A 22,519-nucleotide genomic window follows, 5' to 3' on the forward strand; every position below is an offset into this window, starting at 1 on the left:
TGATATTTTCTGGGTTTTCAGAGGTTGATAGGGGAGGGTGAGAACAACTACCTTTTAACTCCGCCATTTTGGCTCCCGGACGGAGAAGTCTAAACATATTTTCACATTAGTGATGTTGTAAGTAAGAATTAAAACCAATAGGAAGAACCACAAGAAAGAGGAAACAAAACACAACAGAAGGAAAAAAAATAGCAAATAGTATGCTTCAATCTGCATTCTAACTCCGTAGTTCTTTCTTTGGATGTGGATAGCATTTTCCATCATGAAGCCTTTGGAGATGTCTTAGAACCTTGCATTGCTGAGAAGGGCTAAGTCTGTCAATATTAGTCATCGCACAACATGGCTGTTAACTGTATACAGTGTTCTTCTGGTTCTGCTTACTTCATTCACCATCAGTCCATACAAGTCTTTCCAGGCTTATTTTGAAGAATGCCTGCTCATCATTTCTTATAGCACAATAGTATTCCATTACATTCATATACCACAACTTTTTCAGCCATTCCCCTCTCAATTTCCTCAATCCTCTCAATTTCCAATTCTTTGCCACCACAAAAAGAGCTGCTATAAATATTTTTGTACATGTGGGTCCTTTTCCCATTTGTATGATCTCTTTGGTCTACAGCCCTAGAAGTGCTATTGCTTGGTCAAAGGGTATGCACATTTTTATAGCCCTTTGGGCATAGTTCCAGATTGCTCTCCAAAATGGTTGGATCAATTCACAACTCCACCAGCAATGGATTAATGTTCCAATTTTCTCACATCTTCTCCAACATTTATAATTTTCCTATTTTGTCATGTTGGCCAATCTGATAGGTGTGATGTGGTACCTCAGAATTGTTTTGATTTGCATTTCTCTAATCAGTAGTGATTTAGAGCATTTTTTCATATGACTATAGATGGCTTTAATTTCTTCATCTTAGAATTTCTTGTTATCTTTGGACCATTTATCAATTGAGGAACAACTTGTATTCTTATAAATTTGGCTTAATTCTCTATGTATTTTAGAAATGAGGTCCTTATCAGAGACACTGGTTGTAAAAATTCTTTCCCAATTTTCTACTTTCCTTCTGATCTTGGTTACATTGGCTTTGTACGAAAACTTTTCAATTTAATGTAATCAAAATTATCCATTTTGTATTTCATAATGTTCTGTATCTCCTGTTTGGTCATGAATTCTGCTTTCCATAAATCTGATAGGTAAACTGTTCCTTGCTCTCCCAGTTTGCTTACAGTATCAGCCTTTATATCTAAATCATGGCCCCATTTTGACTTTATTTTGGTGTATGGTATGAGATTTTGGTCTATATCTAGTTTCTGCCATACTCTTTTCCAGTTTTCCCAGCAGTTTTTGTCAAATAGTAAGTTCTTATCCCAGATGCTGGGGTCTTTGGGTTTATCAAATACAAGATTGCTATAGTCATTGACTACTGTGTCTTGCATACCTGACCTATTCCACTGATCCACCACTTTATTTCTTAGCCAGTACCAAGTAGTTGTGATGATTGCTGCTTTATAATATAATTTAAGGTCTGGTGTGGTTAGGCCACCTTCCCCTGCATTTCTTTTCATTAATCCCTTGATACTCTGAACCTTTTGTTCTTCCAAATGAAACTTGTTATTATTTTTTCTAACTCTATAAAATAATTTTTTGGTAGTTTGATTGGTATGGCACTAAATAAGTAAATTAGCTTAGGTAGAATTGTCATTTTTATTATGTTAGCTCAGCCTGCCTATGAGCAACTGATGTTTTTCCAATTATTTAGATTTGATTTTATTTGCATGAAGAGTGTTTTGTAATTGTGTTCATAGAGTTCCTGGGTTTGTTTCGGGAGGTAGACTCCTAAATATTTTATAATGTCTACAGTAAGTTTAAATGGAATTTCTCTTTCCATCTCTTGCTGTTGGGCTTTGTTGGTGATCTGTAGAAATGCCGATGATTTATGTGGGTTTATTTTATAGCCTGCAACTTTGCTAAAGTTGTTTATTATTTCAAGTAGTTTTTTACTTGATTCTCTAGGTATATCATATCATCTGCAGAGAGTGATAGCTTTGTTTCTTCTTTGTCTATTCTGATACCTTCAATTTCTTTTTCTTCTCTTATTGCTAAAGCTAATGTTTCCAGTGGTGATAATGTACATCCTTGTTTCACCCCTGATCTTAGTGGAAATGCTTCTAGCTTGTCCCTATTACATATGATACTTGCTGAAAGTTTTAGGTAGATGCTATTTATTATTTTAAGGAAGACTCCATTTATTCCTGTTCTCTGTAGTGTTTTTAACAGGAATGGGTATGGTATTTTAGTTCTCTTAATAGTACATGTGAACTCCAATGTCTAAATCTTTCGGATTTTAAAAAAATGGGATTTCTGGGACATAAAGTATTTATGTATGATTATGTGTAATTTTATCTTCATTTTTATTAAGTTTTATTAAGAAGTTTATAATGACCACAAGATTCTTCCATATGTATTGTTGAGATAAAATATTCTGTAGGAGGTTTTCCATATTTGCAGAGTAATATATGTGTATTAGATTTCAGCATTTAAGAAAAATTAGGCTCTTGAATTAGATGTAGGTAATTTTTTAAAATTTACTTTTGAAAATTTATTCCATCTTCATCATACCCTGGTGCCCCTTTCAACTTATTTTTTTTGTATTGTCTTCTCCCTCCTTAGACAGCAAGCACTTAATAAATGTATAGGGAAGCTAGGTGGAGCAGTGAGGACTCATCTTCATGAGTTTAAATGTGGCTTCTAACACTTACTAGCTATGTGACTCTGGGCAAGTCACTTAACCTTGTTTGTCTTGTGAGCTTCTTCATCTGTAAAATGAGCGGAGAAGGAAATGGCAAACCACTCCAGTATCCTTGCCAAGAAAACCACAAATGGAATCATTAAAACTCATACATGACTGAAAACGACTGAACACCAACAATAAATGTTTAATATATCATGTTGTATTGTAAGTATGATGGGTAAAAGAGTCTCTTGAAGAGCAATGAAATAATTTGTGGTATATTTAGTTCTGTGAGACAGTTAGTACCAGGTCTGGAGTCAGGAAGATTTGTCTTCCTGAGTTCAAATGTGGCCTTAGACACTAGCTGTGTGACCCTGGGCAAGTCACTTAACCCTGTTTGCCTCAGCTTCCTCATCTGTAAAATGAGCTGAAGAAGGAAATGGCGAACCACCTCAGTATCTTTGCCAAGAAAACCTCAAATGGGCTCGTGAAAAGTCAGACGTGACTAAAACAACTGGACAATAACATTCTAGTTGTGTAAGATGTATTAACCAAACCTTGCAAAAAGCAGTTTGATGAATGGAACAATTATACATCCTTGGTGAGAACAAAAAAATTAATTTTACTACCTGTATAACTTCTGGAGAGAATATAAGCTTGGTTAAACATTTTGTGATGAGTGAAGTTTTTGGTGTTTAACTCAGGTATAAATTATATATTATTTAAAAGTAATTGTAGCTCATTACAGATCAACTGGAAGGGACCTAGAAGACCATCTAATCTAACATCCCCATTTTACAAATGACAAAAGTAAGCCTTGGGGTAGTTAAATGACTTTTACTCAAGGTCACATAGCTTTGACAACAAGCTTCTAGTCTTAAAAAAAAACCCAAAAAGCCAAATAAAAATTGTAGAAGTTACAGAAACATCTTTATAGCAGATTTGTGGGATATTACCTGATTGATTTTGTGTAGATAGTGCTTGACGCTAGGTTTTTAGGTGATTATTAGATTTGTGCAATGTTAGCCTAATTTGTTAGGTGGCTTAGTGGACTGACGACTGGACCTAGAGTCAGGAAGATCTGAATTCAAATTTGGCCTCCAAGGTGAGTCACTTAACTTCTCTTTGCCTTATTCCATTGGAGAAGGAAATCACAAACCATTCCAGTGTATTTGCAAAATAACCACCATGGACAGTGTTGGTGTGATGTGGCATAAAGACATGGGCATGACTAGATGACTAAACAACAACAAGAAAGCCTAAGTTGTTGCTATATTTATTGGAAGATAATTCTGTAGTTTTTCTTCAACAATAGAATAATTATAATTTAGACTTTTCTGTAATTGATTGGATGACCTTTAATAGATCTAATATTTGGTGAGAATTTAGTATAGTGTAATATTTTAGGGTTCTTTTTTTTGCTTGAATTGTTTAGATTTTTTAGGAAGCTGTTGAAATCTTCATTAAGTTTTTTAGTAATTTCCCTTTTTTGTTATGAACTTAACAGAGACCAACATTTCCATATATAGAGAACAAAAGATTGTATTTGAAACTGAACTTACATAAATTTTTTTTTAAACAGTTTATATTACATTTAATGTTGTTCAGTTATTTCAGTTGTGTCTGACTCTTTGTGATCCCATTAGGGCTTTTCTTGGCAAAGGTACTGGAATGACTTGCCATTTCTTTTTCCTGTTCATTTTATAGATGAGGAACTGAGGCAAACAGGACTAAGTGACTTGCCCAGGGTCACATAGCTAGTGTTTGAGGCCTAATTTGAACTCAAGTTGTCCTGCCCAGTATTCTATCCATTGTGCCAATAGTTGCCGGTTAAATTTAATATGGCAGTTATAAAACTTTCTTACATGTCTGTGCCCTCTTTTGAACTTCCTTCTACTCTTTTTATTTATATACTACTTCTTATTTTTTTAATATCACTACTTACCAAACCCCTGATCCCCTCTCATCAGTTAATAAGTTCCCTGGCACCCCTAACATATGAACTATTACTATAGTTTGTTCATTGTGATTTAACTTTCGTTTTTTGGAGTCTGACACTTTACTTTTGGCCTGTTTCATCCTGTAGAGAGTACATCACCTTCTGTCAAGCCTGTTTCAGAGAAGTCTGTGATACTGAAAATGTTTCAATGTGTCTCTAGTCAGAGCACTGAGACCTAAAAAGAATGGAACTCCTGAGGATAGTCAATTCAATAATTCATTTCAAATATTTTTAATCTAATATTAAGAGGGTCTTAATTTCAATTTTTTGTAACACATAATATCACCTTTATCTGTGGATAACTAATAACCTTATTTTTAAAAAAGCATTTTAAGATTAAATTAAAATTTTTAGCTGAAAGCAAAGACATTTATTAAAATGGCATCTCAGAAACAATAATAAAACATTCTCCCTGTGATCATGGGATGCTCTTTCTCACAAATATACACAGCATCAAAGAGATGAATGGATACACACAAAAGTACACTGGTGCTAGTTACACAAATAGAGAATGCACATTGCCAGGGCAACTCAGATTTCAGTCTCTTCAGAGTCCTTGATGCCTTTTCTTTTTTTGTGTGGTTATCTCATGCTGCTCCCTTGGTTGGAGGAGTTAGAAGCCTTTCCAGTAAGATCAGGTGTGAAACAAGGATGTCTACTGTCACCAATGTTATTCAATATTGTATTAGAAATCCTAGCAATAGTAGTAAGAGAAGAAAAAGAAGTAGAAGGAATCAGAATAGGGAATGAGATGATTAAAACTATCTCTTTTTGCAGATGATATGATGATATATTTGGAAAATTCCAAAGACTCAACTAAAAAAATTAGTTGAAACAATTAAATTTTAGCAAAGTAGCAGGATATAAAGTAAATCCATATAAATCATCAGTATTCCTATATATCACAAAGAAAACCCTGCAAGAAGAGATGGTAAGAGATACCCATTTAAAATAATTCTAGACAATATAAAATACCTGGCCAATATAAATTCTAGACAATGTAAAACACCTGCCAAAACAAACTCAGGAACTAACTGTATGAACAAAATTATTAAAAAGCTTTTTATACAAATAAAATAAGATTTAAATAATTGGAGAAATAATTGTTCATGGTAGTCAGGGCCAATATAATAAAAACGATAATTTTACCTAAACTAATTTATATATTCAATGCTATCCCTATTATATTACCAAAAATTATCTTACTGAATTAGAAAAAATAGTAACAAAATTCATTTGGAAGAACAAAAAGTAATAAATATCAAAGGAATTAGTGAAAAAAAAAATGTAAAGGAAGGCGTTTTAGCTGTACCAGATCTTAAATTATATTGTAAAGTTGTAATTTTCAAAAACTTTCTGGAACAGATAGACATATAATTTACAGCTGCAAGTAGAGTAGCCTTGTATTTGACAAGTGTAAGGACTTAATTTAAGTTTTGGAGATAAGGATTCATTATTTGGTAATAATTGTTGAAAAAAACTGGAAATCAGTGTGGCAGAAATGGGGTATATACCAATATCTTAGACTGTTTACCAAGATAAGGTCAAAATGCATACACGACCTAGATATAAAGAGAGATGTTAAAAGAAAATTTGAAGAGCATAGAATTTATTACCTGTCAGACTTATGGATAGGTGAACAGTGTATGAACAAAAAGTTTTTACACGAATAAAACAAATGTGGCCAAGATCAGAAATAGAAAATTGGGGGAAATTTTTTATAAACAGTTTTTCAGATAAAGGTCTCCTATTTCAAATATATAAAGAACTTTGTAAAACTTATAAGAATACAAGTCATTCCCCAGTTGATAAATGGCCAAAGGATATGAACAAGCAATTTTCCGATAAAGAAATCAAAATTATTTATAGTCATATAAAAAATGCTCTAAATCATTATTGATCAGAGAAATACAAATTAAAACTTTTACTTTTACTTAAATCTCTTCTTCTAGTCACTCCCTTCTCCTCCATTATCCACACAGAAATATTGAAGAACCTAACGTCTGTTTCCAAAAATCCCATGTTTAACATGTATTTTTAAGTAGCCATTGACCATGTTGCTAACTTGTTTGTTATATTTCTGTGATGATAAAGAAGTTAATAAAGTTGATTACGTAGGAGTTACCCAGGTGATGATAGAAACTAAAAGCTTCCCAGAAATTCATTTTAGAAGTAATTTTAAAAGATTTTTTAAAAAAAATATTTTTAAGGTTTAAAAATTTTTTTTTTAACTTTTAAATGACATTTTTTAAAAAAAATAGATCTAATAACAAATGTGAAGCTACTTTATGACCATTACATAATTGTAATGTTATTTACATGTACTAAGATCAGGAAACTAGAAGAATAAACAAATTAAGCATACTTTCTGTGTTGAATGAGTTTGGTCAGGCCTTTTCAGTTTACTGAATGAGCTCTTATATGACTTTATCGTATTTTGTTTTATGAAGTAAAAGCTTTAAGGTCAAGGTTGTTGGACCAAAAATTTGACTTCTTAGAGACATTGATAATAGTTAAAGGATTCTTTTGTCATTATTGTTAACTTAAAGTTTGTACCTATTTTAGCCATGTTAATAATCAGCTATGGCATAGCTTTTTTTTTTTTTTAACATATGTAGGTATATGCACAGACATGTGCAGTAACGCTTTTCCCTGCTCTGCTTGTCTGCAGGCAGTGAAGTGAAATCTGCAAGAGTCCTGTTCTCTCAAGGCCTGCATACAGGAAAGAAGCAGGGATAAAGCGTTACATGAGCATGCACATTCCAGTTCTACGGCAATTTTAAGCATTTCAGGTAGGTCAGATTTTTGGTCTGTCAACCTTGACAACATCCCTTGAAGTTGAAATAATATGTAATGTAATAGAATGTGACTGTGTTAAAATGCTTAATTTTATAACACATTGGAATGTATTCAATATGCAATCACATTTTCTACGTCTCATTTTTCTTAGACATTTGTTGCTGAAATAAACTTTTTTTTTCACTATCAGAGATTATTATGTGGCTTAAATGGTATCAGAAGTAGATTAACTCAGGCTGTATTGGAATTTTTAAAAAAATTCATGAAATAACTAAAGCAAAATTTTTATATATGATCCATATGACTTGACTAAATCAAAGTAAAGAATAGAAAATAGGCCATGTTCAGGTCTGCTTATATGATAACGTTTTGTTTATGTTGAAGTTACCAGAATTTTTTTTATTACTTCTCACTGGAAAATGATGTTTGTGACTTTCAGATATAAAAAGAGAGTCTGAAAAATTTTATCAGCCTTTCATTCTCACCAAGGTATTGTTTACATAGTTCTTTTATTTTGCAGGTATATTGGAAAGTCTGATTCTGTAACAATCAGTGTGTGGAATCACAAGAAGATCCATAAAAAACAAGGTGCTGGATTTCTTGGTTGTGTTCGACTTCTTTCCAATGCTATCAACCGCCTTAAAGACACTGGTTGTAAGTAGAGAAGAGGACATTCTGCTTTTGTTTATTTGGGGAAAAACATTAAAGATATAATAATATCCCTTAATAATAGCTGTAGCTGTAAGCATTCCTACAAATGAACTTTATTTTATATTTTACCCAGGCTGGAGTGTGTTACACTTATTCGAAAGCCTGATCCACTATTAATTGGCATGGGAGCTTTGACATGCTTTGTTTCTAACCTCAGCTGGTTTTATTCATCTTTAGGCAATCTGGTAATCTTCCACTCTTAGGGTCTTACTATGTTATTGTCAAATTTGGTGGGGACACCACATCAGTATAGTCCTCTGTAGCTCAGAACTCCCAAAGTCAAGAGATGATGGCCTCCTCAGTAGAATGTGCCACCACACAAACTTATATGAACTTTAAAGGTCACCAAATTATTTTGTTTCAGTGAAATTTGGTTAAAATTAATTTATTTTTAGGATTTACATTCTAGAGATAAAACAAATATAAAGGCCATTTGCTAATTAATTGGATACTTTGACTTGATAACAATTCACATGTCATGCATATCATCCCTCTCCATTTCTTCTGCTTTGTTTCTCTCTTGCTTTAGTGATTGGTTTGGAAATTAAGGTAAATTTTATTTAGCTGGTTATAATGTGGAAAAGATTGATGTGAAGTATAATTATTATTTGAATAAAGTGAAGTTTTTGTATAAGATGATATTTTTACCTGATAGAGAAAAAGAAATGTAAAGTGCTCAAGTAAATCTCAGTATTATACTGAACATCATTATGTAGTTTAAATAGCATAACATCAATTTATAACTCAGAATGACTTTTAAATGAACAGGGACCAAGAAAGTGCTTATTTTACATGAGTATTTATACACACACACACATACACACACACACACGATCATAATAAATATTAACAAAATATTTGTTCATCTGAGAAGGCATGAAAATAGCTTTAATTCACAAAATTATTCTTTTAAACAATGCTTATCATAATGGGGTTTTTGTTTATTTTCAGCTTAGTACTAGTATTTACATGTCGCAAGTGCTTTATGGCTTTAGTTTCTTCATCTGTAAAATGAAGGTTGGACTTAAGTCATCTCTGAAGTCTCTTCTAACTAGGTGTTATGCCTATATTTTATGAGAATTTTTAATTTAATGAATTGATAAAAAGAGTATTTTGTTTTATGGAAACAACCTTAAAAGTGTAGGGAAATTTTAAAGTTTGAATACACTATAGCAAATAATGATACCATTTGGCAAAGTATGGAAGTCTCATATGGTATAAATACACAGTTAAAATGAATAGGAATTAAGGTTTTGTGAGATAGAAATGCAGAGGTTTTAGTGTCTGAGGGAAATTAGTTTTGTCTGGGTGAGATTTGAAAGGGTGTCCTACAGTGAAGGGAGGAGCCTAGGACTTCATATAGGAAAAATGAACTATTGAGTAGAGATATTTGTTATTACTTGTGTATTACAATGGATAGCATGCCCTAGGGTCTTTACTCTCTTATTCTTTTCATTACTCTGTCAATTTTTATTCTTAAACACTTATTTCCGGTTTTGTAATTAATTTTTGCGTTTTTTATTTTAAATAAATTTTTATTGATACCTTTTTTTTGCATCAGCATAATTTCCCCTAGAATCTGTCTCTTCCACTTCCATCCCATATAACAAATATTATTTTTGAAGACATGAAAGAGGAAAAAAAATCAGTATAACTGATCAGTATGTTGAAAAAGTTTGACAGTACTTTACACAATGTGCAATACTTGTGGACCTCCCATCTCTACAAAGGTGTGGGGTGGGGGTGTCTTTTCATATCTCTTCTTTTGACTTATGCTTGTTCTTTATGATTTTGCAACATTTTTTTTTTTTTTTTGGTGGCTCATTGTTGTAGTCATTGAGTATATATTTTTTTACTCAGCTTGTTTCACTCTGTTATTCTTACCTCTTTTTATTATCTCTTAATAGTATGTATCTTTCATTTTTCAAAATGAATTGTTATTATTTTACTGAGCTCTGTAAAATATACTTTTGATAATTTGACTGGTATAGCAAGAAAAGTATAAATTAGTTTTGGTAGTATTGTCATTTTGATTATATTGATACAGTCCAACCAAGAGTACTAAATATTTCCTTAGCAATTTAATTGTTCTCTATTTCTTTAAGCAGCACTTTGTAATTGAATCTATACAAATATTTTGTGGGCTTTAGTAGTTTGATTACCAGATATTTTGTGATTTTGTAATTATTTAGAATGAGATATTCCTTTCTGTTATTGGCTCTTGGATTTTGAATGCTATTGGATTGGAGGATTTATTTCTTAGCATGCAACTTTGGTGAAGCTATTTGTTGTCTCAATTATTATTTTTGCTGATTTGCTGGATCTTCTAAGTAAACCATCATATCATCTGCATATAAGGAGAGTTTTACTTCCTTTTTGCCTATCTTTATATTTTTAATTTCTTTCTCCTGTCTTACTATTGATAGCATTTCTATAACTATATCAAATAATAATGGGGAGAGCAGACATCCTTGCATTGTTCCTGTATTTATTTGGAAAGGGTTTGGTATATCCCCTTGCATATACTGCTTGCTTTTAGTTTTAGGCAAATTACTTTTTTATAATATCAAAATAGTTTTTCTGTGCCTAGACTTTGTAGGTTTTTTAGCATAAGTGAGTCAGAGGTTTTTTATTTATTGAGATAATCATGTGGTTGGGATTTTTTAAAAAATATGGTAATTATATTGATTATTTTCCTCATGTTGAAGTAGGAAACTGAGGCTTAAGAGATGTTAAGTAACTTGCCCAGTGTCCCCCAGCTAGTTAGTGCCTGAGGCAGGATTTGAACTACACTCTTCCTAACTTTAAATTTAGCACTGGGTCACCTAGTAATTACTGTTAAGAGGAAATTAGAACTTGCTTTATAGTCAACTCAGTGGTATACATCTATTCTATAAAGCAGTGAGTACATGTATTTATGGCTTGATAGTGGGGTTTTTTCCCCAGTATCTCTTGTACTATAAATAGTTATGAGTGCCAGTACTGAAAACTGGGGAGAGAAACAGCATTCTTATTTATTATGCAAATGTATAAGCCAATACAGAAATGCAGGGTAGTATAAAGCATTAATTATGTATAGCCCTTGAGATGTGAGGAAAATATATAAATATTACACATTTATAACCCAGGGCCTAACACCTTAAGTATAGTCCTTACAAGGACTAGGTTCAGTCTTTGGGGAAGCTTCCCGAATAAAAACACTGTGGCTTATTTTGCTGTCACGTCACCCTGAGTTACCCTTCGCTTGATTAAACCCCAAATCTACTTCTGCACCGGTGTAATTAAAAGGGTCCCCAGTCCCTATGCAAGCATTTTAAGTTATCCCGACATTTTGAGTACAGTGCAGCTTTTATTTTATCACTTAGAAAATATGGGGGAAAACATAAAGGATTCAGAATCACCTGTGACATTTGATAAAATTCTTCTCCCTCTCCAGTTGAATTTCACTTCTTCCCCATCTGTAGGAACCTGTATTTCTTGCCTTTCGTTTTTTGACTTCTCAGCAGCATTTTATACTATCTGCTACCCATCCTCTTAGACAACTTCTCCTCCTTGAGTTTTTATGGCACTTTTCTTTGCTGGTTCTCCTCCTACTTCTCTGGTTGCTCATTCAGACTCCCCTCAGCTGCATCTTCAATCATCCTTGTCCTACCTACTATATGTGGATATATCTGAAGTCTCTGTTCTGGGCCTTGTTCTCTCTCTAGGTGATTTTATCAACTACCTTAGGTTCAACTATTACTCTAGGCATATGACTCCCAGATCTATATTTGCAGTTCGTGTATCTTTCCTGAGCCCCAGTCCTGTCTCTCTTGATGTCCTGTAGGCACCTCATATCCAAAGTAGAACATATTTTTTTCAAACTTTTTTGTTTTTCTTCAATCCAGTCACCTATGCTCACAACTTTAGTCATTTTCACCCCTCATGCCCAATAAATTGTCAAACTTCACTGATTGTATTGCTACAACATCCTTTCAGTCTGTCCCCTTATCTTCACTCATATAGCCATCACCCTAAGTCAGATCCTTAATACCTCTCACCTATATTATTGTGTAGTCTCCCTTCATTGGTCTCCCTTCCTTAGATCTGTTCCTCTTCTAGTCCATCCTTCACACAACTAGCAAAGTAATATTCCTAAATAACCATATATTTCCCTGCTCAGTAAACTCCAGTGGCTAACTCTTGACTTTTACATTCTTCACGATCTCCTGGACTTTCTGTATTTCACTATCCTTCATGAACTCACTGTTCAGCCAATACCACATTCTTTTTCTCCTTCTCCATCTCTGAAATAAACTTCTAATCCTCACCTATTTTCCTTCAACACTCAGCTCATGTGCCACGTACTATAGCAACCCATTTCTAATTCTCTCCAGATTCTAGTGCCTCTCTCCAGGAATTTCATTGTACATGTTTTATATTTATTTTTCTGTATACATTTTAAAAATTTCTCCTCTCAGTAGGATACATTGAGGGCAGAGACTAATTTTGTCTTTGCATACTCGACATCAAACACGCACAATTTATTATTACTTAATAAATGCTTGATTTTTAAAAAATGAATTTTATTTTATTTTCACATTTGCATTCTCTTTTCCCCTCCACTCCCCTCTCCAAATGAGAAAGCACGAAAAGCCCTGTTAAAAACTTATATAGTCCAGCAAAACAAATTCCCACACTGGCCGTGTTTTAAAAAAAATTTTTTTTCTGTATCCTGAGTCCAACAACTTTCTATCAAGAGGTATCTGTTTCATCATGAGTCCTCTGGAGTCTTAATCAGAGTGCCTAAGACTTCCAGTTTTGTCTTTACAGTGTTGTCATTATTGTTTAAATTATTCTTTTGTTCTTTTTACTTCACTCTACATCATTCCATACAAGGCAGCTAGACGGTGCAGTGGTGGATAGAGTGCTGGCCCTGGAGTCAGAAGGACCTGAGTTCAAATTTGAATTCAGTCTCTATCTGTGTGACTCTGTGCAAGTTGCTTAACTCTTTTTGCCTCAGTATTCTCATCTGTAAAATGAACTGGAGAAGGAAATGGCAAACCACTCCAGTATCTTTGCCAACAAAACCCCAAATGGGATCACTAAGAGTTGGACATTACTAATTGACAAAAACAGTTCATAGGTTTCTCTGAAATGACCTTTTCCATCATTTCTTACAGCATGATAGTATTCCATTACATTCATATACTATACCTTGTTCAGCCATTCTCCAACTGAGTATTCCCTCAGTTTCCAATTCTTTGCTACCACAGAAGGAGTTACTGTAAATATTTTTGTATATATGGATCCTTTTCTCTTTGATTTTTTTGAAGTATACCCTAGTAATAGTATCATAGAATCAGAGTATGCACAGTTTAATAGCTCTTTGGGCATAATTCCAAATTGCTTTCCAGAATGACTGAACCAGTTCACAGTTCACCAATATTGCATTAATGTACCTGTTTGTCCCCAGCCCCTCCAGCATTTGTCATTTTCCTTTTTTGTCAATTTTGCTAATCTGATGGGTGTGAGGTGGTACCTAAGAGGTATTTTAATCTGCTTTTCTCTAATTATTAGTGATTTAGAGCATTTTGTCATATGGCTATTGATAGCTTGGATTTCTTACTCTCAAAACTGTCTATTTATATCTCTTAATCATTTTTCAATTGGGGAATGATTCTTTTAATTATAAATTTGAATCAGTTCTGTGTGTGTGTGTAACAGTAAGCTTCTTGAGGATAAGAACTGTCTTCTGCCTCTTTGTATCCCCAGCACTTAACACAGTGCCTGGTACATAGTAGGTGCTTAATAAATGTTTATTGATTGATTGATTGACCTCTTAGAAATGAGGCTTTTAATAAATGCTTGTTGAAGTGAACAGTCCCAGAATCATGGCTCCATCAGGGGTTTTGACTCCCCTGGAAAGGCAAACAAATTTGTTATTGTTGGAGGGGCAACTTCTTGAAATTCTTGTGATTCACCTTAGGATGTAATATAAGCCTTCGGCTCTTTGATACCATTCTAAGGATTTGTACTTCTCCTGGAAAGGAAATAACCCCTTGCTCGAGAAGCTATCTCATAGCTCATGCTGTAGGAACTTCTTTTTTCTAAAAGGCTAGAGTTCAGAAATTCCCACCACTTGCCCATGTAGTTCTCTACTCTTGGTTGAAAGTATACGGTCTTGCATTACATCTTTGCTACTGTGTTTCTAGGACTATATCCAGGCATTCAATGTCTAGGAACTTTCAGTATACCACCAATGCCCTGGTTGTTGTCATCTTTAGAGGCTACCATTTCTGGGGATGGGGATGATGTGGTCAGTTGGTTCCTGAGGTGGGGTGTCAATGGGCAGACTTCCTTTGAGTTACCAAAATTTACTCATGTGTTTCTGGTATTTGACTTGTGCCTAGCAGTCTGAATCTATCCAAAAAGGAAAAAGAAGTCATCCCCTTTTTATAAACCCAGCACAAAAGGATGACTACATCCTAAAACACTCCCAATAGCCAGCCAGTGCATTCTTAGTCCACAAAGCTGAAACCAATCAAAATCACCCCAGTCACTGAGATTAATCTCTCATCTTGAGTTCGATATAATTGGATCTATAAGTCCCAATTGTCATATGTCATATGCTCCATAGGGAGATTCAGTCTGAGTCCTAAAGTTGCCTTGTAACCTCAGCTGGAAATTCCCAGCTCATTCTCCTGATTATTTTGTATCTTTCTTCCACAAACATCTGTCCTGATAAAAACAGAACTCTACTGAAATCAGAATTGGTGATTGTCTTTGTATGAATAGCTGAGCTATTTGCTTATGCCACTACGTTTTTCCAGCCTTCTAGTCAGATGTGTAGTCCAGTGGGAGTGGGTTTGTTAGTTCAGAGAGAATGGGGGAGATTGGTGTTTTGGCTGTCATCTTTTCTTAATCCTTATCTTTCTTGACCTGTATATTACATTTGACACTGTTGAGTACCTTCTCTTTTTAGATTCTCTTTCCTCTCTGGAACTTTGTGAAATACTTTCTCTTCATCCCCCCCCCCCCCCCCCGACCATTCTTTTTGTCTTCTTTGTTGACTTGGTACCCATGTCAAGTTCCCTATCTAACTGTGGGTATTCCCTAAGGTTCTATCCTAACCTGTCTTCTCTTCTCACTACTCTCTTGGCGACCTCAACATCTTTCAGGGGTGAATAATTATCTGCTCTTTGTAGATGTAGATCCATATATCCAGCTCTGTTCTCTCTCCTGAGCTTTAGTCTTACATCACCAAGTCTATTGGACATTTCAAACTGAATATCCTACAGACACCTCAAGCCCAACGTGTTCAAAACAAAACTGATTATTTTCTTCCTCTGTATCTGCCCTCCCCCACTTAACCCACTCCTCATTTAAGCTCAACTATTTCTGCTAAAGGTACTACCAATCTTTCTTTCTGTCTCCTAGGTTTGTAGTCTCAGTATTATTAACTTCTCTCTCTCACTCATCTCACATATACAGTCATTTGCCAAGTCTTGCTGACTTTTTACCTTCACATCATCTCTCAAGGGTGACTCTTTCTCACTACTCACATAACTACCTTTTTAGTTCAGACCCTAATCATACCTTCCCTATAATATTATAACATCTTCCTAATTCGTCTACTGCCTCAAGTCTTTCCCTACTCCTAGCCATTGTCAAAAAGTGATGTAAGTAAGTACATATCTGATTCATTCCTCTACTCAGTAATCATGAGTATTTTCATTTTTCTGTTAGAATAAAATATAAGTTCCTCTTTTGATCTTTTAAAGCCCTTCTAGACCTGCCCCCAACCTCTCTTTCTAGCCTCACCATACATTTCACATTCTGAGATCCAGCCAAACTAGCCTTCTCTTTGTTTTTCATGTGTTCTGCTGCATCCCATCTCATTGCTTTTGCATTGGCTGTCACTCATGCCTGGAATGTATTTCCTTTTTATTTTGCCTCATTGAACTCTTCTTGTCCTTTAAGATTCATCTTAAGCAGCACCTTCTATATGAAGCCTTTCTGAATTTCCCCAATGGCTTGTCCCTCTCAAGCTACTTAAAAAAAATTGTGTTTATCTGTATTTATTATCTTTATATTCTATATATACTTATATATTTGTATTCCCCATTAAAATGTGAGCTGCTATTGAATAAAGATTTTTTCTTATATCCCTAGAATCTAGAACAGTGTAGGTACTTAATACTTGTTTTGGGTTGAACTTTGTTATGTTCCAGTGTAATTTCACAAGATGTATCTAGTTCCAGTATACCTGCCATCCCTTATCTTTTATGGAATTTTATGTTTTTTTTATGTAGTCCTGCACAGGGATTTTATATATTGTTCTTTCTATTTCATGCTAGGTGGTAACAAGCTTTTGCTCTTATGTGTTGTTATTGATTAGCCTTTTGAAGTGTACGTGGTTGCAGATGGTTTTGTGTAAATATTTTTTGCTGAGCTTTATGTATACCTCTTCATTAATAATCTTGAATGTATAGATGTAGCCAAAATTAAGATATGCAACTCTGCATTTTCTAATCTATTCTCTGTTGTTATTTTGTAAGAATTGGTGACAGTGGTAAAGATGCTGCACTGCATTATCCCAATCCATTAAGCTGGGTCTATATATCATGTCATTTTATAATAGTATAAAATATTTTGCCTTTCTTAATGTGAGAGAGAGAAAGAGAGAGAGAGAGAGAGAGAGAGAGAGAGAGAGAGAGAGAGAGAGTGTGTGTGTGTAGCTTAGTAGACTTGTTTATTATTGACGCTCCATAACAGCATGATAAATTTCTACCTTGAACAGTTGGTTACTTTCCAAGCATTTTAGCAGCTCACTCCATTTGTCATTATATTGATCTTTAACAGTTAAAATTGCTTATTTAATTGTTTTATTTATTTATTTAAAATAGATCAGCGGTTGGATCTATGCAAACTTGGGCCAAATGACAATGAAACAGTTAGAGGACAGATAGTAGGTAAGTGTGAAATTTTATGTTTGTGTGGTTTTATTAAAAACAGATTGGCTGAAATCATTAGAATCAAATGGCTAGTAGTACAAAGTTATCTCAGCTTTGAATTTGTCTTCTTAAGGGTATTGGCATTCTATCTTTTAAGGATTTTGGCATTCTAAACAAAAAAATAACTAAATGTCATTTAGTTATAAATAATGTTTGAAACATATAAATAACAGTAATAAATACCTAGTTAAGTGAAGAACTATTGAATCTGCAAAAATATTAAATACATGCTGTAAGAAATTTGTATAAACAGCTTAACTATCTTTCATACATTTGTCAATTTTTAGGAAGTAGGAAAATGCTGAAGTAATCATGGGATGGTAAAGACTTCAAATAAGCATGCTGTTATACATCATATTGATATTATTTTTCTGAGGATATTAATTCTCAAACTAGTCTTAGCTCTGGAGCAGAAAACCACTCAACTGTTTTACTCAACATTATATAATATTTTCTTTTTGTTTGGTTTTCAGACAATCCATGCCAGCTGGAAATATTAAAAGGCAGAACTTAATGATTAAGGTCATAGTGGTATGGATCAAAGAAGTGGCTTTTTCTACAACCACTCATCTACATTTTTATTCCTCTTCCTAGTTAAAGAAAATAGAGTGGAAGTTGTTATGCATAAGCCACTTGATATTGAATTACAGTGGACTTAAAAAGTAGGTTTTCTTAAAGGGAATAGAGAAAAGGAATGTTTTTCTATTTTATGTCTATATGAACATCTTTGTGAATTGGCTCTTTGAGATTTGATATGTACTTTTTTTTTTTTAAATAACTAGCTCCAGCAAGTCCAAAACCTTGAAACTTTGAGCTTACTTTAAAAAAAAACAAGAGCTCCATGTTTTATTGATACATCTTGGTTTTTACACCATGATCATCTCCTATATCCATTCTTCCATATAGAATCCTCATTTATTCCAGATAGACATACAGGCTGAAATAACAATATGATAGTATGTGAAACATTCTACACTCGTATTTTCTACCTCCCTACTGAGGTAAGGGTTAGTATGTTTCATCATCTGTACTCCTGGACCAGGGTTGCATTTAATCTGTGTTCCTTTTTAATGTTTGTTTTTGTTGTTGTTGTTGTTGTTGTTAATAGTTGTGTATATTGTTCTCCTGATTGCTTTTTTCCTTATTCTTACTTTAAAGGAAAGTTTATTGGAACATCATTGCAATATACATTGGCACTATTTATTGTAGAGTTGTGTTGGTGGAAGAATTTTCATGAACTAAAGAGTTTTAGTTAATGAACCTTGTTATTAAGACAATCTTAATTTATTATGTGGATTCATAGCTTGGTCTAAGAAAAAAACATTGTAGCCACATTTTGGAATAGGTATTATCCAAGGATGATCTACATACCATAACCAGTCTAGTAAGATGAACTAGAGGTCCGAACGCAAAGAAGAAACTTTACTTCATACACCGCTGAGACTTGGTGGAATGAGGCTCATGCCTGGAATATGGTTCTGGAAGGACATAGAATATTCAAATGAGCCAGGATAGGCAAAGGCCAAAGCAGGGTGGGGCTGGGGTAAGAGAAATACCCCATAGGGGCAAAATATGGTCAAAAATACTTAAATGGAGATTGTTAGAAATAGAAAAAGAAGTGACGTTTTCATTGGGATATACTGCATATAACAAGTCTGGCACACAGATAACAAATCTGGTATGGAGGCATGAGATGCAACTCCATTTTAGAATTTGTGAGAAAGAAGGAGAGGAAGGGTAAATATAGTCTGACATGTTGTCTGTATTGAAAGAGAGGAGATTTTAAAGTTTTCAGAGAAAGACTAGATAGAATCCCCTGGATTAAAATTCAGTTAGTGAAGTTAATACAGGAAGCCCTCAGGAATGACATTCTAAAGATAAAAAGAGAATTCTGATAGATTACAAAAGTTGAATTCTCTTAAGAAACTTTTTTGATGAACTCATAAACCAGTTTAACTTAGTTTTAAAAGATATATCCAGAAAATAGAAAGCAGGCAGGTAACTGAGGATTAATACAGAAGTATAGTCATGAATAAGGTCAGGGTTGTTAATGTTTAGATGAGGGTAAAAAGAAAAGCCAATAACATCAAAAAGATTTTTTATTTTTAAAATTATAGTGAGAAAAAGGATAAAGAAAGGGTTTGGAAGACCACTACTAAGGGTGAATGGAGGATGATCTTAGATTACGGAAAGAAGACAGAGCTGCTCAGCTTTTATTTTACTTCTATTTTATTTGTCAAAGAGAGTGAAGTAGAAAGGAAAGAACAAAAATAACTAATAGGAAGTTGATATCCACGATAAGCAGGGAGATAGTAAGAGAACACCTAGAAGGTGTCTTTGATTAATTAATTACCAGCCCTGGTAAACTATATCCTTGATTACTTAAAGAATTGGTAGATATGATTGCTGATCCACCATTGTTGGTGATCTTTAAAATATCATGGTAATAAGAGAGTTACTGCAGGATTGGAGAAGGGCAGATACCTGGATTTTCCAAAGATGTGAGAATTGAGTATATTGAGTATATTGATTTTAGGCTCCTGAGCTTGAATTCCATTTTTGACAAAATTCTATATTATTAAAAGGAGTATAGTTACTGAATAGCTCCTCCACAGAGTCTTTCTTGAATGCCTCATAGTGATGTGGAGGTGCCCCTGGGTTCTTAAACACTCTTCTGGTGGAGCATAAGCTCTGGCAGGTTTTTCCATGTTGGAAAGTTTTGAGTATGGTCCTGGAAACAAGTTGGAGTTTATTTTTTGGGACCAACTTAGCTAAATAATAGAGAGGTATATCACCAGTGATGGAATCAAGAAAAATACAAAATTGCCTTCAGTCTTGTGACCCCTTTCTGCTTCTACAGAATTGCAGGAAAGGGGGCATAAGGTGCTAAGTATCATAGTTTTCAGGCCATCTATAAACTTTAATTTAACCAATGGTACTCTGAATGTGTTGATCCAGTGATCAACAAGTGTATATATTTAGAGGACCTAAATCAGATCAGTCTTGACATTTATAAATCTATAAATGAAACCAGAAGGTACTTATACTTTTTTCTGGCTGCTTGAAGTTTTTTTTTTCCCCTTTGACTTGGAAGCTCTGGAATTTGACTAAGACATTCTTGGGAACTTTTTTGTGATGTGTCTTTGAAGAAGTGACCAGTGGAGTCTTTCTAATTTGACTTTCCTCTTTAGTTCTCCTAGATCTGGGCAGTTTTAATTTGTGATTTCTTGAAATATGTTATCTAGTCTTTTTGCTTGGTCATGGTTTTCAGGGAGTCTGATGATTCTTAAATTATTTCTCCTTAAACTATTTTCTAGGTCAGTTGTTCCAGGTAGCTATATTCTTTTTTTTTTTAATAATTTTTAATTGATATTTTCTGTATTTTATATCACTAACAGTATTCCAAATCCCTCCCTCTCCTCACTATATTATTTCTCTAAAGAATTTGGTATCTTTTTGTGTTTACTCATATCTCTATCCTCAGTCCCTGATTTGGGACTTTTTGCCAGCATGAGGCACTATCACCTTCCTTGCTCAAATAGAATTGACCTTATTTGGGCCTTACCTCAATTTTCTGCATTCTTGATGCTGGCTTCTACTTCCCTTGGTGTCTGTATAATCTCAGAAGTTTCAAATTCCTCTGGGTTATCTGTGTTTAAAACATTGTTGTCCATTAACCCTAATCCTAATTCTGAGGCCATCTGGGGCCTTCGGAGTTGTCTCTGGTCAGTGTTGCAAACTTTCAATGTACTTGGGGTCTTTTTTATCTGAGTGTAGAGTCTTATCCCCCTACAACTTTCTAATAGGAGCACTTTCATCTTTTTAATCCTTGGATATAGAACTCTGTAGACTTCACATGGCCTTGACCTACACCTGCAGACTTTGGGCTTGTTTACTTTTGCTGGCTCTGGATTTTGTGGCAAAATCCATTTCCCAGGACTGAGAAACTTCTTGTTGTCTCTTTTATACAATCCTTGAGTGTATGGAGGCACTTATTGTAGGTTTTGGTTTTTTTCTTATTTTTGATCATTATTCTGGTACTCTTTTTGAGATTTTTATTAGATCACATGTATGAGAGCGAGACTCTTCCGTGTCTCTTAATGTGTCCATTTTAATCAGAAGTCTTTTGATAGTTTACTTTTGATGAGAAATTTCAGTTAGAACAAATAGACATCTAACTTAGTAAATACCATTTCACGAATGTAATATTTTGTAATTTAAAAAAACCTTATGAATTTAGAATATATGATAGGATCATTATGAGAAAAGGTATCTGAGTTTGTAATGCTTAGGATTACTTATTATTCCTGCAGATCCATATGAATCTTGAATTACATTGTACCTACTCTCCTTGGTTTGGTTCTTACATAACTATATACTGACATAAATTCTTTAAGAGTTTTATAGTGTAGTGTTCTGGAATCTTCTGAGTCTTTTTAGCTTTGGACCTAAATGTTTAAGCCTAGTGCTAATTAGAAATTATACTACCTTCTTTGTTCCTTTTTTTTTTTTTCTAAGTAGTCATTTTAGTTTGGCTTTCTGTGTAAAAAATTAAAAGTACGATGTTAATAAAAGTCAATATATATATTTATTAAGTGCCTGCCAGACTCACTAGCTTTTTGACTCTGGGCAAGTCACTTAACCCCAGTTGCCTCACCCCCCCAAAAAATTGTGACAGAATAAAGTAAATTAACAATTCAATTTAGATTGTTCCAGATATGGAGACTAATTTTACTTTTTTATATGTTACCTTTTATATGTTAGATCTTTTCACCAGGTTATGTTTTATGTTATTACAATATCCCATTGATATCAGGCAACTTCTGTTTGAGTTCACTTTTAATTTACTTGTAGTTTCTCACCACATAGTGACGTCATCATAAACTGCAAACAGGTCTGAAGTTTTCACTACCGTCATGTCTAAAAAAGGGAAGATTTCAGAAGTGGGATTTTAATTTATGGAACTTTGTTAGAAGATACAAAGGTTTAAAAAATGTATACAACAGAAGTTTAAAAGCTGTCAAAGTATGGGGCAGCTAGGTGGCACAGTGGATAGAGCAGCGGCTCTGAAGTCAGGAGGACCTGAGTTCAAATGTGGCCTCAGACCAAACACTTGACACATACTAACTGCGTGACCCTGGGCAAGTCACTTAACCCTAATTGCCTTAAAAAAAAAAAGTTGTCAAAGTATTAAAAGCTGTATAGTATGCTATTCCTTTTCAAATGCATTTGTGCTGTAGTTTTGTCAACCTGTTAATAATGGTCTTCTGCTATTTTAA

The 22,519-nt window shown here is 34.0% G+C and overlaps 1 protein-coding gene across 1 annotated transcript in view; it reads left to right on the forward strand.

Moving 5' to 3' along the window:
- Nucleotides 1–22,519, forward strand: part of SMURF2 (SMAD specific E3 ubiquitin protein ligase 2) — a 168,682-nt gene that overhangs the window by 84,082 nt on the left and 62,081 nt on the right. The window contains exons 4-5 of the mRNA XM_027873107.1: nt 8,054–8,187; nt 17,133–17,198. Of these exons, the coding sequence (XP_027728908.1) occupies nt 8,054–8,187; nt 17,133–17,198 (200 nt within the window). The remainder of the gene's footprint in view (nt 1–8,053; nt 8,188–17,132; nt 17,199–22,519) is intronic.

Source organism: Vombatus ursinus, unplaced genomic scaffold (genome assembly GCF_900497805.2).
Source record: "Vombatus ursinus unplaced genomic scaffold, bare-nosed wombat genome assembly UNPS02014801.1, whole genome shotgun sequence".
NCBI lineage: Eukaryota > Metazoa > Chordata > Mammalia > Diprotodontia > Vombatidae > Vombatus > Vombatus ursinus.